General features: G+C 36.5%; 1 protein-coding gene across 1 annotated transcript in view; it reads right to left on the bottom strand.

Moving 5' to 3' along the window:
* LOC104621922 (tolloid-like protein 1) overlaps positions 1-18,496 on the bottom strand; it is a gene marked incomplete at its 5' end in the record, with an annotated part of 37,090 nt that extends 18,594 nt beyond the window's left edge. The window contains 7 exons of the mRNA XM_010288549.1: positions 1,477-1,657; positions 4,573-4,733; positions 7,685-7,810; positions 9,392-9,587; positions 15,642-15,787; positions 16,836-16,952; positions 18,394-18,496. Coding sequence (XP_010286851.1) covers positions 1,477-1,657; positions 4,573-4,733; positions 7,685-7,810; positions 9,392-9,587; positions 15,642-15,787; positions 16,836-16,952; positions 18,394-18,496 — 1,030 coding nt within the window. The remainder of the gene's footprint in view (positions 1-1,476; positions 1,658-4,572; positions 4,734-7,684; positions 7,811-9,391; positions 9,588-15,641; positions 15,788-16,835; positions 16,953-18,393) is intronic.
* Positions 18,497-20,091: the final 1,595 nt, after the last annotated feature.

The raw sequence follows: 20,091 nt of genomic DNA on the forward strand, positions 1-20,091 counted from the left end.
CATGAAATGACTAGTTCTGTGTTTCTAGGAGGAAGCTCTGTTATGTGCACATATATATATTTACTACAAATACTGAGTAAGCCTTGAAAGCTTCTTGCTAATGTAAAATATAAAAGTAAAAAGTGCTACTATATGTATATAAGATGTACCTGAAAGACTATGACCAGAGAAATGCAATTACTAGAAAAAATAATATGCTTTAGAGGAGGTAAAATGCTTGTTAATTTTTTTGTATGAGATGAAACACTTTTTATCATCTTTCATAATTGCTTAAGAAAAACATCAAAGTTGTCATAATGAGAAAACATTGTAAGTCTAAACTGTTTGTCTTACGGTTATTTTCTTCGTCTTCCAAACCACATCACTTATACAATAGACTGATTCTTAATACTTGCTCATAGTTATCAGTTATTAAAGCTAATCAATGAAATGCCATTTCCTATCAGCTTTGATAAAAATATATCAGCAAACAAACACTAATAACAGTGCCTGGTAATACCTTTTGCTACATGCTAAATATAATCAGGATTCTCTGGACTCAGATTTTTAACTGCTATCAAAAAAACCTGGGGCAGAATTCAAATTCCAAATGCATCTGGATGAATTCCAGTTTGAGGAGGTGGGTGGACGGGACGGTTTTCTTGTTTTGTTTTACTCGAGATAAAATATCTATGCATATGTGTGTGTAAACACACGAGAAAAACACTAAGCAAAATTCCTCTAGCAACACCAGGTGGTATCCTGCCATAGTTAGATTATTATACTCAAGTCTCAATGGGTGATTGCAGACAGCACTGTTGTGCAAATATTTCCTCACATCTTCAGCTTTACTTTTGTCTATCTTTATTCAACAGTACATGTCCTCAGATGATATAAATTTCCATCGCTCCGATCTGCCTCAGTGAAATTGCACTCATAACTAACGACACATTTTTGCAAAAGCAAAGTCTTAAATTCTGTTCTTCTGCAAAACATTAAGTGCAAAGTTTGGCAGGAAAGTACCCATAATGTTAAGCAAATGTTGTAGTACAAAGTGGTAATTTCATAACTAATACAATATATTAAGAGATCTGATGTAAAAAAAAAAACGTGTACACAGTACATGTCACATTAGAACTGGGATTTGAAAGAATAGCAACAAAATTTGGGATTAAAAAAACTGCAATAAAAAATTAGGAACACTTAGTGAATTTGATTTTTTTTTTTCCTCCATATCTCACAGAGTTTATTTGCCTCTCCTGTTATTCAAATATATATATATGTGTTACATACATTTTCTACAGACAGTACAATTCAGAACAGTATTTTAAGACAAAGGAGCGATTTAGGCTTATATAAATAATACAAATTCAAAGCTACCAGAAAAACGGTATGGGAAAAGGCCACTTCACTTTCATACCAAAATACAGTATTCACTCCAGCTAGTCAGTGTATGCTCAGAGGCACTCACAGGTACACAAGAGTAATTTTCTATACCTGAGAAGAAATGTGCCTTGAAGCCTTTTTTTGACACAGTGTTGTCAGACCTGAACTCAATCCGCATGTTGTTGTACTGAGAGGTGATAACTTCAGGCACTTCTGTTCCGCAGAATTTACCGTGTAGTTTAGAATCAGAAGAAAGGCCACTGCGAATCTCCACATAATCGTATTTGCAAACCTGAGAAAAGAAAGAAATTTTTTTTAGCAACCAAAAGAAAAGCATGAAGTTCTTTACAAATGCAAGAACTCCGATCGGTATATGCTGAGCAATAATAGATTAATAGTATCTTTGTTCACTTTTCCCTGACACTGAAAACATTTGTAAATGCTTACAAATGTTCACTGATTTTGCATAAGAATATTTTAAGGTCACTAAGGCATAGCTATATTATGCATTACATTCAAAACTATAATTTGATAGATACTAATCTGTGTTTAGCATCTGAATTTCAAGATGCTTAATAATGGTTCCCTTTAATCCAAAAAGTAAAATCTCCATTAAAATTTAGAAATATTCACCCTAAAAATTATACCTTTGTGCTACAAACCACATACCGAAAACCTACAAAGCTTCTACTGCTTGCGTCTCAAAGGTATTTTAAAAAATATTAATTTCCACTTAGAAACTTACAGAAGAACTTTTTACCATAATGTATTTGAGACACATTAATTTATTTACAAATATATAAATCTGCACTATTCAAACCATACATTTTTCTTTAGTAGTAGCATAGCTATAATTTGGAAGGCTGATGCATGTCATTTTCATTGAAAGGTTAAAAATAAACTAAAATAATGTAAGAAAAAAAAATTATGCAAGGCCTACTACTATGATAATACTTTCAACGCATAATCCCTTGGTCAACCTAAAGCCTTCCACCCAAAAACTTCTAAGCTTCTTAGGCTCAACTATCAATCATTTAATCAAAAATGTCCCAGTTGTCTGCAATTAATAGTTTAAGAGAAAACAGTGGCCAGGAGGATTCATACGGAGCTTAGATTGTCCATTAAATCCGAGTCGTATTTGATAAATCGCAATTTCTAGTGAAAAAAGAAATGTCAGGGGAAGTGGAAGGGAACTATAGAAAAGGCTGTTTTGGCCTTTGTTGCTCTCTCTCTCTCCTGAGGAAATATTAAATGATTGTCAACATTTCCAATTGTTTTTAATATAACACATTCTAGAAGTAGATTAAATTTTCATTGTTACTGGAACAATTTTCACATGTTTCAGAGATGGAAAGTGATTAATTCAGTTGAAACTACTTCTATGCAGTATGAAAAACACAGATTCATAAAACTTCAGTTACTGCCACATGCCGATTTATATTAATTGTAAGACAAATTCATATGCGATTTTCAAATATAGCTCACAAAGTTAATAAAACCCAGAAATTTCAGCAATTAAGTCAGTGGTCAGTTTTGATGGTTTCATAGCTTTAGATTAGAAATGAAATGTAATTTCAGATAGGTCTAAATCCCTTCATACTTCACTATATTTAAAAAAATGTACAAGTTAAATGTAAAATTAAAATTGTAAAATGTTAATGTAGAATATTAAAATTGTAATATTGGAAAACACACATTAAATTTGGTCCTAAATGGAACTCCTATAACAAAAAAAAATATAGAGCATTTGCTAAATGTATACATTTTATGTCTGCACCCAGACAATATATTAGAATGTTACAGATATTATATGTTTCTTACGATTTTCACAAGTATCATTCTTAGTACTACGATGTAATAGTATAAAGCTGAGATTTTGTAGTACAGGAGAGGATCAAGTCAAAGTTCTAAATGTTGAAAAATATTATGTATATATTTTTCATATCTGCTTAAGTTATGTGTTTTGTGTGACCTTAGAAAACTGATTTAACTTCAATACACCCAAGGTGCCTTCCTTGCAAATCTGGTTTAAGTACCAAGAAAGTACTTAATGTTTTATCATTTGTTCAAATGGTAATTAAATTTTAATTCTTTGGGATTTGTAAGTTTTTATTACACCTCTTGCAATTCTTGTAATAATGATAACAGGACAGCAGTGTAACATAAATCATTAAAAGTTGGAATTTCATGGACTTTATAACCCACCCCAAATTTTTTAAAATATAATAATAAAAATCTCACATTGCTGCCTCTGCAAATAATTTTGAGATATTTTGGAGAAGCCATATCTGGGTTGTTTCTTAGTTATAAATTAAAGTCCTTCTTTTGCCACTTCAGCTCTCATGCCCAAAACACGGTTCATCCTCATATCAAATCTGTTGCTACAAATTTCTTTATTCAGAAATAATGTCCTGGGATTTGGATTCTTAATGCTACGTGAAGAATTTCCAGATAAACTCGGTGGCTACAGCACGTTAGGGCTAGAGTGTGGCAAGGGAACTCAATGGTATGACAGAGCAGTTGCCTAGGAAGCAGAACAGAGGCTGAGAAGTTGATGTTGAAACCCATATTTTACTGATTTGCACCGAAAAACCACTGCAACCCCCACCACTTTGTTTAAAGCTATAGAGAGCAGGCTTTAGCACACGGAGGGCTCTGCCCTACCTGGTGACAAGGTCCCCCATGCCTCTGGGCACTGCCCAGGTCATACACTGCTGCTGTTCTAGCGTGCCTTATTTCTGGTAGTGCTCCTTTTAAAATATTCCCCACATGAGATATTTGTGATTTAAATGCTCCCTCACCCCATCACTAACCACAGCTTATGTGTATTCTTTGTAGTCATAGTCTGTAAAGATGATTTGGTTTCTCCAGATTTTCTTCTCTTGAATTCTTTCCAATTTGCCTCAGCCATTTGCTCTGTTTTATTTTGTTGATAAAAAAAGTCAGCTGAGACTCAGCAGAGAGCATTTCTTTTCAATTTCTTGTACGACATATACGTTTAGATGATATGTAAAAGAGAGCTATTCTCTCCATGTTTGTTTTGAAATAATCCAGAAACAGTCCCAAAACGAAAACAAGAATATCTATGGTTATTGTCAGGGTATGAACAGTCAGCAAGGGTTTTGTAAGACAATATTTATTCTTGACCACTCGTGAAACTGCTTAGCCTGTAACAGATTGCGCAGCCCTTTGTTCACGGTTACTTACTTCATTCCCTTCTAACTCAAAAAACTCAAACTTCATTGAAATTCGGTATTGCGTCGGGGCAACCACCTGCCACACACAGTTTTTGTTTGGAGGATATTCTTTGGGCCACCCTGGTGTGGTTATAGTCCCATTTAGCTTTGTCAGGAGTCCTCCGCACGCAGCTGTAAAATTAGAAGGGAGAGCATCGTTTCTTGACTGAAACCATGTTTTACTATAAACAGAAGCACACTGAGAAGATTCAGTCCTCTCATTACTTATACTGCTGTAATGCCCAGACAGACTAATCGGAATCTTATTTTATCGTGCTTGGTGCAAACAAAGAGAAAGAGACAGCCCCTATCTTGAACAGCTTGCAGGTTTGCGGACAGAGATAAGTTTCAGGACTACACAAGGCGTTATCGTATTCATTCTTCTCCCTTCCCTCCAGAGACTCTGGTTATTCTCTCACAGCCTTTCCCATGCGAGTCCTCTGACCTCACCGCCCTCCCCAGGACCTTGACCACCCCTCTTCTGACAGATGGGCTACTTAAGATGCGCTCCACATTTCCCCAGCTTCTCTCCTTGATTATTGATCCAGAATCAGCCCTACCTGCCTCAGCTCATATAGTTGTATATGACCCCTATAACCTACTAGATAGGGTCACTTCTTTGGGACAGCAGTCATGTACTCTTCAGTCACAATTGCTTGTGCTGAAGTGTGGATATCCAAGTAATAGAGAAAATAGCTATTATTTCCAAAAATATGCCAAATAGTCACCTCCATACAACAGAACGACACTGTACTATGTTTGTGGATGGAGTTCAGATGGCAAAGGATAAACATGTTAATCTTTTCCATCTATGGATTTTTTTTTTTTTTTTTGTAAAAGAAAGTAATGGGATTTGCAGGGGTTCTCGATCACACTCTGCTGCATTGATACCATTACAGCACTGTGACAGCACTGGAAACCATCCACAAATCTCTTTCTAAAGAGCTGGTGGGGGGAAGGTCCACCTTCTTCCAACTAACACTAACGCTGAATGCTTTAGAAACTGGCTGTTCCTGTCTAGTGGTCTCACATGCTACCACCTAACACACTTGGCAGAACTCTCCAGTTTCTGTGTCAAGGGCTTATTTGGCCAACCCAGACATGTACCAGTCTCCCTCCTAGCACCTGGCTTTCCACGCAGAAGACTTCTTGACATCTGCATAAAGGTAATCTGACCAGGGTGGGGGAAGACTAAGACCCTGGGTCACACCTCAGTGTATAAAAACAGACCAGGCACAGGATTAGAGCCTGCACTCAGGTGACAAGCTGTACCCCCAAATGATCTGGTCTGGGTCAGGACAACTACTTCTAGTTTTCAATTTCTGCTTTTCAATGTCACTCCATGGTTCCTGGAGGCAATAGTGGGAAACGTGGAAATACTGGAAAAAAATATTTTAAAGCTTTCTAATATGCTGCCAGCAGAGGAGATTTGGATTAGACAACCATGAAGCAATTTTCTGTGCATGTCAACACTGCAGTGAAGCACTGGGCAGAGTTTCTAAGTTAGAGGCTTCTACTCTGGAATCACGTGTGAATTAATACAGCTAGGTCACCCCTCAAATTCCCAAACTATAACTAGGATGTAATGCTCACTGTGGCTACACAGTGATTTTAATTCAGCAGTCCCAAGTCGTATCTACACACAGTGAGTGCTACGTCACGTGGAACAAATGCATACACACTTTTAGGGATAGCTCAGGGGTTTTGCTCCGCCCTGCATTGCACTACGTTGAGTGACTTTTGCTTTTGCCACAGTTGTTTTTCTGTTTGGGAGCCAGGGAGGTATTCCTTCCTTATTTTTTGGAGGCAGAGGGAAGAGTTTTCTGAAAGACTGGTCATCTTCCCTAACATTCTGACTCAGGTCAGCAGGCAGACTAAACCAAATTCCTTACATAAATTTGGACTGATGATCAAAGGCCCAGAGATGAAACCTCTGTCTTCATGGCCCCCCTTAGATTAACCTTACTTTCTGCACACTGCCTAATATGCAGACATCTAAATAAATTGTTTTTCCAACATGCTTACTATTAAAGTTGGGGGGCAGAAGGGAACCAACGAAAAATCAACCAGCTTGATGAGAATCACAATCTAACATGCCTGTAGTCTAAGACTATCAGCATCTCACACACACAAAAAAAACCAGCTACCAAAGAAAACCAACCCCACAGAACAAAAAGTACAAAGAAACTAAGCAAAACTATCTCAAATTTCGACAAATCATGAATTGAAGCCAGGAAAATGGGAAATAGAGACCAATGAATCACATCAGAAGAAAAGCATAACTCCGAGTACTCCAATTTTCAAACTCCGTTCACTACTACAACAAATAGATGAACTGAGATAAGAATCATTTGTGTTATCACTGAATATGTTGGTGTTTATGAATAAAAACCAACCAATAATTGGTGTGTAATGATCAAGAGCTTCTACTTTGATATGAAATATGTATAGACTGCAAAATCTTATCTCAGTCCAATCTTATGTTTGCACACACTTCCACTTATCCGGTTTTTATTTCTCCAGATGATTATTTGAACACACATTGCTCACCCTGAAAAGTAGAATTTGTTTCCAGCAAGAAACGTCCACAATCTGACTGGGAGTGGGGAGGATGTCTCTGAGCTTTGAGCTAGAATAAAGGATCCTGCTCTTCAAACCCGCCAGCTTCCCAGTCACACCCCAATCAGAGGCGGTCAGAAGGACCATCAAATACTCCGATTCTGAGACAGTGGCATGTTGCCCTGTTGATAATTTTCTCCTTAAGTATGGTGGGAGACCTTGCTTTAACGAGTATGAATAATGTAATAAGTGGTTTGGGAAGGTACAAAGTCCGGTTTTGCATGGTCCCCGATCGACTAACAGCAAAACCTCTAAAGCTAAATTAGTGACAGACATCAGATGAAGACGACTGCTGTGGAGAGACATTACTCTGGCACCACCGGTTAAAAGGGAGCTCTGGTTTTCTGGGTTGGGTTCCACAGATCTCACGCTGCTAGGACAGAACACAGGAAAGCTGTAGCATTTCATTTAAGCGACAGTAGACTGCGAGCTCGAAGAGCCCATAACACAGCAACGCACTGTACCTTCACAACTCTTTTTGTCAGGACCGAGTTCATAGCCGGGATCACAGGCACACTGGTAACTGCCCAGAGTATTTACACAGCGCTGCTCACAGCCACCATTGTCAGGTTTGGCACATTCATCTTCCTCTGCCAAGATGGGGAAGAATGTGAAAACGTGTTAAATAATTACCTTCCTCAGCTGTAATTACTGGATCAATATTAATCCAGAAAGCTGTGTGCATGCCATTATAAGGTGCACTACATAACACACTGTGGTTGCTGACTAGAGGATTTTCAAATGCTAAGGAGACCTGCAATGGAGAAAATAAAAATTCGTCCTTTGTGGGGTTTAGGTGGGTTTGTTTTTTTTTTTTTTAGAATACCTATTGACAGATGCAGACCTATAATTATAAGCACTTTGTGGGCAGCATACAATTCAGGCAGCCGTAATCTAAAGGTTGTATAAAGTATCAAAAGAAAGATTGAAAATCCACAGCAGGGTCACTTGAAGGGCACTTTATCTCCCACAGAATCAATTTGTGCATTATCCCAAATTCATACTCAAAAACAGATTAACAGAATCCTCAAATCCCAGGTTTTCATTCTACTGATATTAAAGGGAACAAGATGCATCAGGGATGGGGGAGGGAAAGGCATAATGTATTATCTCTACTAGCTCTGAAGTACACCCACGAGATTCATTGTTAAAATATTCCTCGGATGTTGAAATATTGTTTCCTTACACCAGGAGAAGCAATTTCTTAGGAACAGAACAGAGCTCCCACTCTCATATCTACAGTCTTCAAGGTTATAATTGTCTACGGTGAAAACTAACAGGGTAAGAAAAGCCCCAGTTTGTGGGTTTTCAAAAGAGCAAAAAGATTCTCCTGGTAGCGTGACCTGTATTTCGGGTGTCACCATGGCCACACCGCTACTAGTGGCTTTCACCGTGCCATGGGCAGCAGAGGGTGGAAATTACACACTCTCCATACACTAGACACCACAGGTATAGCTGCAGTTGTATGACACACACACACCCCCCCCAAAACTGGAGGAAGACTGTGAGGCCATCGGTCACCACAATTTCTCAGCTGTTTTGTTTCGTTGTTGGGTTGGTTTTTTTTTTTTGTATCTCACAGAGAGTAATAAATTGATAAGGCAGCTTAATGCAGCAAAGTGATAGAAAATCCACAGTATTTACATAAAAGAAAGAAACCTTAACAAAAAAAGACCCATTTGTGATTATACTATTTAACTTTATATTTGATACCACAATGTCAAAAAAGCGCTTGTTTGTTGGGGTTTTTTTGGGTTGTTTGGGGTTTTTTTTTTTTTGAAAAAAAACACCTTTGAGGTGACAACACTGACTGGAGCTTTTCCAGTGTATGAAGTACTCATGATTGTTCCCCCATGCATGATCTCTTTGATGAAGTGCTACTCTTTACAGGATTAGGTATGTTTCAAAGGTGTTTCAAAACTGAAATCATTATTTGAACCTGAAAAGAGTAGGTTCCTTCATTCTTTGGATGTACTTTACAAAGAGATTCAAATATCTCCATTGTTTTGTTTTGACAAAATTGTATGCCCAGGTAAAAAATACATTGGAAGCAGTACAGAACTGATATTAATAAAAAGAAAATATTTTTAATATCCTAGTATTTAATTTTTCTAGTATAAAAACCAAGTGATAAGCAGTTCACAGCTCCAAAAATACACTTTAACATTTACCTTTAAAAAAGTTAGCTGCAAACCCTGCTTTGTTAACAGTTCCATCAGAAACAAACTTCATCCACAGGGTGTTAGAGGTAGATCTAATGTCTTCTGGCTTGTCATAGCCACAAAAGTGACCAATTAAAGGACTGTTCTCATTTGTCCCATCTCGAATTTCCAAGTAGTCATATGCACAGTTATCATGTCTTTCAATCTGTAAAAAATTATTTTTAGTGAGCTATTTGAACTTGACCATAAATATCAAATCTCAATGTGATAATAAACAGAATATACATTTTTCAAAGGTAAGGTTAGGATTCTCTATTTAGGGTTCAAACATCAGGAAGATGATCACTGGCCTGTTTTTAACTATACTTGTTTTCTACAAGAAGAACTTGTTGAGATGTTATACAGGACACAACAGTCTAACTGGAAAGAAGTAACTAAAAAAGACACACTCACCTCTAAGTTTCCTAATGTTATGTCAAATTCCTACTCTGAGCTTAAGTAAAGTCCTCTTTTCTCATGTACTGTACACTGAAGTGTACAGGATTAATGGTTCAACAACTAAACGCGTCAGAAATATTAATTGGTTTTGAAATATTGAAAAGCTCAATTTTGATTAATATGAATAAGATTTTTAGATATTATCGACCTGTGCTATTTCAAGTGATAATCAACATTTTTTTTTTCTTCCTTTATCCTCAGCACAATGCAAAATTTTGTATTTGTCGCTACCCACTGATGTTGCAGGGTAAGTGTAAAAAATTACAGTGCATTAAAAGTTTGGAGCATATGTAGAATTTGATCCAAACACACTCCTAAAATTATCAGCTTTTAAGTAGCAAATAGAACAGATGACAAAGAATATCATTATTTTTCTGCAGCTGATGTGACTGGTTTCTGTTGCACGACTCCTGATTTCAGGTGTCTTCTTTTGACTTTCTGGGTCAATGAGTGAATCTTTGCCATAGTGATGGAGAAACCTACTGAAACCAGAACACCTGAAAATGTTCCTCTCATGTAAATGTCCTGCCAGATGACATCCAAACATAGACTAATATGGGAGTGGACATGTGTGCATTTTCACTTGGGTAGCAAGCCTTGTGCTCTTTACAGAATAGTATTTGCAGAGTCAGTCCGAGTGGGAATTGCACCAAAGAAGAGAGCAGTAGCAGCCCAAATATAATCCTATACAAAGCCTAGATCATTTATGACGCCTGTCTTTACGGAGACGGTATCTTTCCCAACAAAATTAAAAACCGTCTTGATCTGGGTCATTTTACTGCAGGATTAATTCATATTACTCAAGTAGTATAGCATCTTAGTTATAAAAGAATTAACTAAATCCAAGCATTCAAAAATAATTCCTCTAAGAAAACTATTGTTCAACTAAGTGGCTGAATCATGAGGTAGGTTTAGGGGTGGGGGGCATGGGACCACAGTCAGGGAGGTGGTGTTGGAGAAGCCTCAAATTTAATTCAGCACATCCAAATTCTGCTAAAATGACAAAGAAGTCAAAACCAAACCAAACACAGAAAAATCCACATCTTCTCTCCAGACAGAGTTTTCTTGCATGTAAGCTGCACAGTTAGTACGAGTGGCTGCTGGTACTTTCCTCTAATTGTTCATTATGACCAACAATAAGCTCAGTAACTACACCACAGGCTAAGAAGCTTTCACTTAGCATATTAGGATTTCTGCTTCTTTTATGCAAGAGGGAGAAGTGAGGGAAGAGGCTGTTTGATTTTATTTCATTTTAATGGCATGAAAATATGGCATTTACACATAAAATTTGTCTGTCTGCCCAACTTTCCAATTCTTCAAGCATTTACATATGTAATTTTCTTCCACTCACTTCTCTGGCACAATCCATATTGCCATTTACTGTAATTTCTTAGTTGTTTGCTCAGTAATTGCTTTGGGACAGAGTTTAGAAAATGAGTGGAAAAAAGTCATGAAGATCTGGGATGCAACCACCTATTTTTGACTTCAGTGGCAATTGTATGTTTGCAAATAATGACGTCAGGCATATGTCTACCCGAGCACTGATAAGTTTTTGACACTGTAATACCAATTCCAAATTTTCATTAATCTAAATAATAAAGTTTAAACACATGACATCATATTCCAATTTAAAACAAAGTCTGCCTTGCTATCTCAGTAAAAATTGTATTGTGCTCTGATGTAGAAAGAAGCGACCTTCTCCAAAGCCCACTAATATCAATGAAGGAATTGTGTATTTTCCCCGTGCATGTCTGTGGTCATTTCACTACTTGAGAGTTTTAATTAATGTCTGTTTTTTCCACGTTTCTTTATTGTACGGGGCAACTTGGAAATCATGATTTTTCACAGGCCAAGTGCAGCTCTGAGTTACATGTATTAAATTCCCATTGAGATGAATTATTAGTTTCTTTTCTGAGAATTACTCTATTTTTGGCAGAAGACAACAGCTAAAAATACATTTTGTATAGCAGTAAGTTGCTAAACTTCCTAAGACTATAAAAATCAACCAACTTAGAAAGTGTTATTGATTTTCAATAAAACAATTCAAAAGGTGACCATTCTACCATATTCATTTATTTTTAGTGTAATACTACTGAAAGCGATGCCATTGTTATTGTCAGTATTATTATATTAAGGGATTAAATCGTTACACCTATATATAAACTAACAGATAGTTATTGTGTTTTTGAGAAATAATAACTTGTGTCAAGGCACTTAGTAACCAATGAAAAAGAACTAGTATAAAATGTGCTTTGCTTAACTGTACCTCATGTTTTAAAATGTCATTGCACTGTCATCTGGGAACATTGCCATACAAAGATCTATTACACTTGCAATAGTCTCTTATTCTTCCTACTACAAGGGTAGGAAATCTCCTCAAGTTAATGAAGACTCACAGTGAGTTTAGCTGGAACTGGACTGATCTTGTAAACCTTATTTACTGGAGCATTACAATTTCACAAGACTGATATTACAGGGGATGGAAGGAAAGATGCAAAATGTTAGCAAATGCAAAAAACCATAAACAAACAGGTTTTACAAAAAAATGCATTGCTTATAGGAGAACAAAAGATACCATCAGCTCCTGAAGGCCTTGAACAAAACTCAGAATTTGAACGGCATTAGACAACTAAGTTGAGAAAATGCCAGAAAAATTCCTAAGACTGACACATAAGCACAGGAAAACACTAAGAAATCACCTGGTGAAATGGAAAGCCAGAGGTGTTCTCAACTTCCATTCTCAAAAGAAAAGAAAATTCCTTGTATATAGTTTCAGTTTTGAAAAAATAATTACTTTAGACTAAAATATAGTTGGTTAAATATTCCAGACTACTTCTGTTTTGTAGCATTCCTCCAACAGAAAAAAAAAAAGACAGCAAGAGGATTTGAAAAGCAAATCCAGGAGCAACCGAACTCCAGAAGAAATCTTCCAATAACCTTTTCTTATTGTTAATTTATTTGTTGATAGAGTCAAATTCCACTACAGTTAAACATATCTGACTCAGGTTATACACTTTAGTCATAAAAGGTGGGATATATGCCTAGTGGAATCAGAAGATCAGATAAATTTTATTCCCTGACTTATGTAAAAATAATTTAAATGAACACTACCTGCACAAGGATTAACAGGGCCACTCAAATGAAGAAGATTTACATGGCTCAGCTCTACAAACCCTCTGGATTGCCATAGCTGGTGAGACTGCGAGCCAACAAAAGTTCTTTAAAAAAAAATACAAGAACTGCTAATTTTCCAAGAACAATATAATAAAGGTCACTATAACAATGAAGCAAAAAGATGCAATTACCAGTCCCAATATCTCTGCTGTCATCCATATATTAGAAAGTGTAGCTGCCCATCAAGCAGCCAAATAAGAAAGGGTAATCCCACACTCAGTGGAAAACGCACTGCCCACACCAGGCAAAACAAGGTGACTCATTGATACAGTTTGAAATTCTCAGCTCCCCTAGTGCTTTCATTTCAGAGTGAAGGTTATTTATACAGTTATTTTTTCTAGCATTACATATGGATAATGAGAATTCCTCTTACTTAACTGTACCTTCCAAAGGACAGAGAAGTAATTTTCTCACAAACATGCTGCAATAACTCTTGAGCCTGACATTTACTTTTTTTGATCTCAGCTGGCACAAAGAACTGTGATTTTTAAACAACTTTTTGTTTTACTGGGCAATGCACCAAGGATTCAGTCCAGAGTCGGACTTAGTACCAAAAAACAGAACACCTACGTTCAGGCACTTGGACCTGAAGTGGAAATCAGACCCAATGGTGAATGTCTAAGCAAGGCCCTTCAGAGCAGTTTCCAAAGCAACTCTGACTCTCAGTGGGGAGCCTTGTGGACGAGCCAGTAAGAAAAAGCCACGAAGACAGATATTACAGAAGGACTGTGCCTTTCTGGGGCACCTTATTTGGTGCTCAAGGGCATCTTGCCACTCTGGAATCAGAGCTCAGACTCTCCCTGGAAAAGTATGTACCTTTCAAGTCCCTGCTGTCGGGAACTTTTTTTTTTTCTTTCAAAACACATCTAGGCAGAGACACTAAGTTGAGACTACCACTCAATTTCCTCTTTCTTCTTTTGAGGTGTCAGTCCACATGTTTCACCTCTAGAGAGTGCCATAATACTGAATAGTCTTGGGGAAAAACCGGACATTTCTTACAGCCTTAACCACTAGCCTACTAAATTGTGCTCTCATTTGCTGGTCCTTTGCTTCTAATTATTTTCTATATGGTAAGGCATGAACATACTATCTTCACACTTGCAAATAATCTATAATTCGGTGATTAGAAAAAGGTCCTGAAAGATAGGAAGAGATGGAAGTTTGATTCTCCCAGAGGTGACACTGAACTGGGATCAGTTCAAGAGAAAATGTACTGTGCGTGTAGATCAACACTGAGCATCTGCATGGAGATCAAATACTGTGGCAAGTCTCTTATGCAGAGCCAAAGCGCCACTTCTCTTGGGATCACATTAAAAAACACTGAGCACCAATGGCAGACTAAAAAAACTCCGTATCTAGTCAGTAAATTATATAAAGTTACTGAAAACGTTGCTCATTTTCAACAGTGCTTAAAAAGAGAAGCTGACATACTCTGTTGAATACTCTTGGGCCAGGCCATGTAGAGTCTGAATGGTATTTGGAAAACCCTTTAGGCAGGGAGAGCTGATCTTGTCTATGCTAGACCCAACATTAGTTCACGATACGAAAAAGGGAAAGTGAAGTAGAATCTGCAAAATTATTGAAGTTCCACTGTTTATATTCATAATTTTTCAAAAAGTCCAAAACCCTTGTAATCTTACGCTCAGACCTTTCATCAGTCATATCAAAAATGTGTCTGAAGTCTGTCTGTAAGACTACAAATACATGTTGGAAATTATATCTATATTTCCTATACCTGTGTTTATATCTATGCGTACCATAAAGACAAAAAGTTTAGACTTTAAAAAAGAGCATCCTTCGTGTCATTACTGCTGAAGCACAATTGACAAAAAGAAGTGAACTCAAAGTATGTTACTAAATTTGTCTACAAACATCAAGGCAGTGTATCACGTATGCATAAAAACACTTTATGAAATATTCTTTTTCTTTGTTATGTAACAGTTTATCACTGTTCAGGAATGCTATACACAGAAAGATATACACTAACGACACACAAGTATGACTCACCATGGCTTTTTTCTTCCCTCTCTAAATATAGGTTTGTAAACTGAATTTAAGTAGGCTTTTTTTCTTTCTTTCTTCTCAAAACAGAAGTCAAAACACACAGAGGTTTCTTTCCAGATAGACATTCCTTTTATAACAATAAGATTTAGCAAAGATAAAAAATCCTGATTATTTAACAGAGTATTAAAGCAGACTTGCTGAACAAACAGAAGCCAAAACACACAGTGGTTTCTTTCCAGATAGACATTCCTTTTTAACAATAAGATTTAGCAAAGATAAAAAATCCTGATTATTTAACAGAGTATTAAAGCAGACTTGCTGAACTGGATTATGTGTTTGCTAAACTGCAACTATGGTCAGTACTTTAAAGATTTTAATTCAAACAGCATAGAAAACATGAAAAACCTTAATCTTCTTGAAAATTTCTGCAGAAAGGAAGGTTTCATGGAGAGTAGAATTAGATTCTGGAGCTTATTTTTCATAGAGAATTCTTAAATTCATTCACAGGTTTTATGGGATTCCTTTAAATGTCACTGCCACTTATCCACTAGATGCTTTTCTGAGATCAGTTAAAAAGCTTTACCTCAAATGCTTGAAAGGTTAATCCTACATTGTAGTTTTCTGACACTGTTATTTTCCACACACATTCCTTCATTGGTCTGTAGTCATCAGGATAGTTGGGAGACTGGATCTGGCCTTCGTTTTTGTGGATTTCACCTCCACAGATAGCTGATAAAAACAGAAAATTCTTTTTGTCAGTAATGATATTGGGCATGGGGAACAGGAAAACTGACATTTTATGCTTTTCTCTTTAAAACTAATGTTAAGATTTTTCTGGAGAAGACTTAAAAAGTCTACCAAGGACAAAAAGACTACCAAGGAAAACACAATCCTTTTAAACCACTATATGTATTTCAGTTAGCGAATATAATTCAGCATTTCTAATAGCTCTAAACATGTGTCTACAATGTTCAGGAAGACTTTGTTATCACAGATAATCTGAATCTATACATGCTACAGAGTATATTTAAAAGGTCAAAATAATTAAATTTTACTGTTTGTTCACCTTTGAAATATATTTAATAAACTTTTTGCATTAATAGTTACTAACTTTTTTTTAGAAAGAGATGAGACAGAAATTTCACAGTTTATAATATGAGATATATATATTTAACCTACAGTTTATCACTTCAAGCTTATGCTGAATTTGAAGCAACAGCTCATATATGTAAAAAATGTTTTCATGAAAAGCAAATGCACTTTTCAATGTCCATACTGATAATCATGTAAAGATCTGTAAATATCAACTAAATCATACAGTTTACTACCATAGATTCAGTATTTTAAAAAACAGGCTCTATTTTAAACAGGTGAATGTTGACTTTGCTAATATACTCAGTGTGTGGGAGTGTCTCTATTAAGTATTCCCAAAGCATATGGAAAGCTTAAGTCAGATTTTTCTAAACAGAAAGTACTGAAAGAAATTTTTACACACACGAAGCACAAGAACATGCACATTTAGTTAATTAAACTACTGGTAAAAAATGCTTATGAATATTGTCAGCAGTGTCCATGGAAAAGAGGTCATCTGAAATCGGATCATAGGAAGTGTTCCAAAATGTCCTGCCTAGTAAGTCAACACCCACTGTCACTTTTAGTAATAAAATACTGATTACTTATTAGGTTATTTCTGACTTTTTTTTTTTAATATCCAAAGGTATCCAGGTCATATTTTTCCTCCATAATCAAGTCATTTTTAATGCTACAAGAGGGGTACCTTCATAAATTGCTGCAAAACCTTTCCCAACCCAGTTGCTGCTGCTGCGGAACTCGATCCACATCCTGCTGTCGGAGGATGCGAGGACTTCTGGCAGTTTGTCACCACAAAACCTGCCTAAAAACATGCAACCAGTAACTGCATTTTCTGCCGCCTCTGAAGCCAAATGCTGCAAACATTTACACAAGTGTTTAACATTATAAACAGGAGTAGCATAACCAGCTCAGTGGAACTATTCACATGCTTACGGTTATGCACATGTGTTTCTGCAGATCAGGACCTAATACACAAAGATTTTATTATACAGTTTTCAGTACTACTTTTCACTGCAGTCAGGCTCACAAGTCTGAGTAAAAAAACCTTAGGGGAATTAAGTGGAAAAATTATTGTTATAGATTGTCTCTATATATACAAACCTGGGCATTTTGGAAGGGGAAAGTGAGTACTAATATTAAGAGAGGAATATAATCTAGGTCACAGTAATACTGCTTATTGTGTCTAAGGACCAAAGAGATTTAAAAACTAACATCCGAATGACCCTAGACTATATTATCCTCTTAAATTCAGCCTAGGTAGGCGAAATTTCTGTTTGTCTGGGTGATAGAAAAGGGAACAGGAGAAAAGGGTAATTACTGTCTGGTCTTAATTGTTTCTTCTTCCTTTTCTTTTTAGGGCCAAGAAAATAGGCACTACAGTTGAAAAGCTGTCCTCTGTATCTGCTTCCTTTTCTTTGTTGCTGTTTTTAAACTGTGGCTGTTAGGATTCTAACAAATAGTTTCAAGTCTTCATTCTAAAAACAACAACAAAACCGACCCAAGAAGTTGGATATGTTCATGTTTCCCATGGTCTGAAATCTTCAATTTCAATCAGACAAGATCACAGGATATCAAAACAAGCCTCTGGACTGGGCAGCGGCATTATGGGGTGTGAAATATTCCCACCAATCTTCTGAATTAAGAAAAGGATGGCTGCAGCTTCCTGCATATTAATTGCAACTCTAAGACTTAATTCATTATTGCTTTACATGGGTTTTTTGCAAGAGCAGGGAAGGACATGCAAAAAAGCAATAGAAGTCTATCTTCTATTCTATCTTCTATGAATCTTCTATTCATAATTTTAAAAGTACAGGAACAGAGCTCACAAGTACTACTCTACAGTGGATGCTCTCAACCACAGTGCATGTGCTCATCACATGCTCTATGGATTTCCCATCACATGCTCTACAGATTTGTCTGTATACTATTTCCCCATTTCTGTGAACAGTACTATGGCAAACTTCATATTTCAATACTCATAAGCAAAGCAAAAAGTTGCACATTTTGTAGTTTTCCTCTTTCTACACATGCAGCTGAAAAACAACTAGCTGCAATGAAAAGAAGGCTTGAAGCCTGAAGAGATAAACAACTTAACTGAGGCCATTTAGAGCTTTTTCCCATCCCCAAGTTTAGATACATACTAGACACCTAAAAACCAAGAGGTTTGTTGTGGGTTCAACAGCAAGCAAATCCACTGAGCTCAATGATAACTATGGACAGTTCAGCATTCAACAGTTGCATACCAAGCAGGGGTGATTTTCTCCAGTAGCCATCTCTTACTTCAATATAGTCGTACCAACAGAGACTGCTCTTGTAAAGGTCCATGGTGGTGAAGTTTAAAACAATCTGCAGTCAGAGGAGAACACCTAATTAACTCACATGTGGTTAATACTAGAAAATTATCATAACAACATTCGGCAGAACAGAATCCAAAGAGGTCACCTGTAACAGGATTCCAGCTACTGAGACGCTTAATTAACCTCTCTTCAATTGTTATAGTAAGCAAAAATTGTTTGGGAACAATACAAGCTTTTAATTTCATCTTACATATTTGACCAGATTCAGGACAGACTACTCACAATTAATTGCTTACAGGGAGCTTTTCACTGCAAAATAAAAATTTGAGAATGCTAATAAGGTAAAATAATGTGCTAATGTAATTTTAAGTATCTTATTTGAAAATTCTCCTGCCAATTCTTCTTCCATTCCATTCCAACTATATTCAGCACCGACAGCTGTACAAAAAAATTGTTGGGTTTTTTTTTTTGTTTGTTTGTGGTTCCTTCTACTATTGTTTTGACAAGATAATTTACTTTCAGACAAGTTACATATTGACAACGGTGGACAGTAATGTTGAAAGCAGTATCACTAAAACAAATAGTATGCAGTCCCTTAATGACTCTTAATGAAAAGATAATAAAGCTTTTTATACAGAAATCTGAGTTCTGTGCGTTTCTGGAACATTTGAACTTGGACTCCCTATTTTGTATTGTAAATAGGCATATTTTCAATACTTAATATCAGGATTACCCTACACCATTACATTATCCCACTTTGGTCTAGAAATACTAAACCTAAACTCCCATAAACTCACACTTTTAACAGAGGAATAGGATTCATCCTGGATCATAGGATGTCACAATAGCTACAATTTGGACCCTGACTGGGACAGTCTTAGCATCATGTCCTGCAATTCAGGGATAAGTCCAAAGAAGAAGATTAAAAATCATTTGTATTTTGTATTATAAAATATTTCCAATTCATACCCTTCCATTGGATTTAGGTGTATTTGGAAAAAGAATTCATCTTCTTCCAAATCAGTTCCTCAGTGTAGACTAACAAATATTTCAACCTAACTAAAAATCTTCTTTATTCACATATGAGCATAGAAGTGATTTTATTTTTAGCTTTGATCCTAGGAACCTGCTATTATAAAGCAAACATGAATTGCTGCACAGTAGCAAATACCTCACACTGCAAAAATACATCTCCATGGCAGCCTATGAAGCAGCTGTGAGTGTCAGTTGAAAGGAAAGGAATTTACCCTTAGTCCAGCTGCAAGGAGGAAATACAACACCGCAACTGGAGCAATGGGCCCAGTCAGACAGAATGGTTTACTTCCATCTCCTCTGAAGGCACCATGTATCTCACCAACCACCACATAGTACAATATTAGACCCGAAATGTAGAACTTTTTCAGAGTGTTCAATTTTAAGAAGATAAAAATAATCAGCTATCAGAAGAAACTAATTTTAAGATAAAATAAAAACTCAGTGGTATGGGTGTGTACGTAGCTAAGAGGGTCACAGTAAGACTCTTCTCCAAACAATGCAAAATGGAGACAAACTTTCATAGCAAAACACTATGTGTCTTAATGTTAGGCTAGTGGGGGTTTTGCTTTCACAGAATTACAGAATCATTACGGTTGGAAAAGACCTTTA

The sequence above is a fragment of the Phaethon lepturus genome, unplaced genomic scaffold, assembly GCF_000687285.1.
Source record: "Phaethon lepturus isolate BGI_N335 unplaced genomic scaffold, ASM68728v1 scaffold9266, whole genome shotgun sequence".
Taxonomy (NCBI): Eukaryota; Metazoa; Chordata; class Aves; order Phaethontiformes; family Phaethontidae; genus Phaethon; species Phaethon lepturus.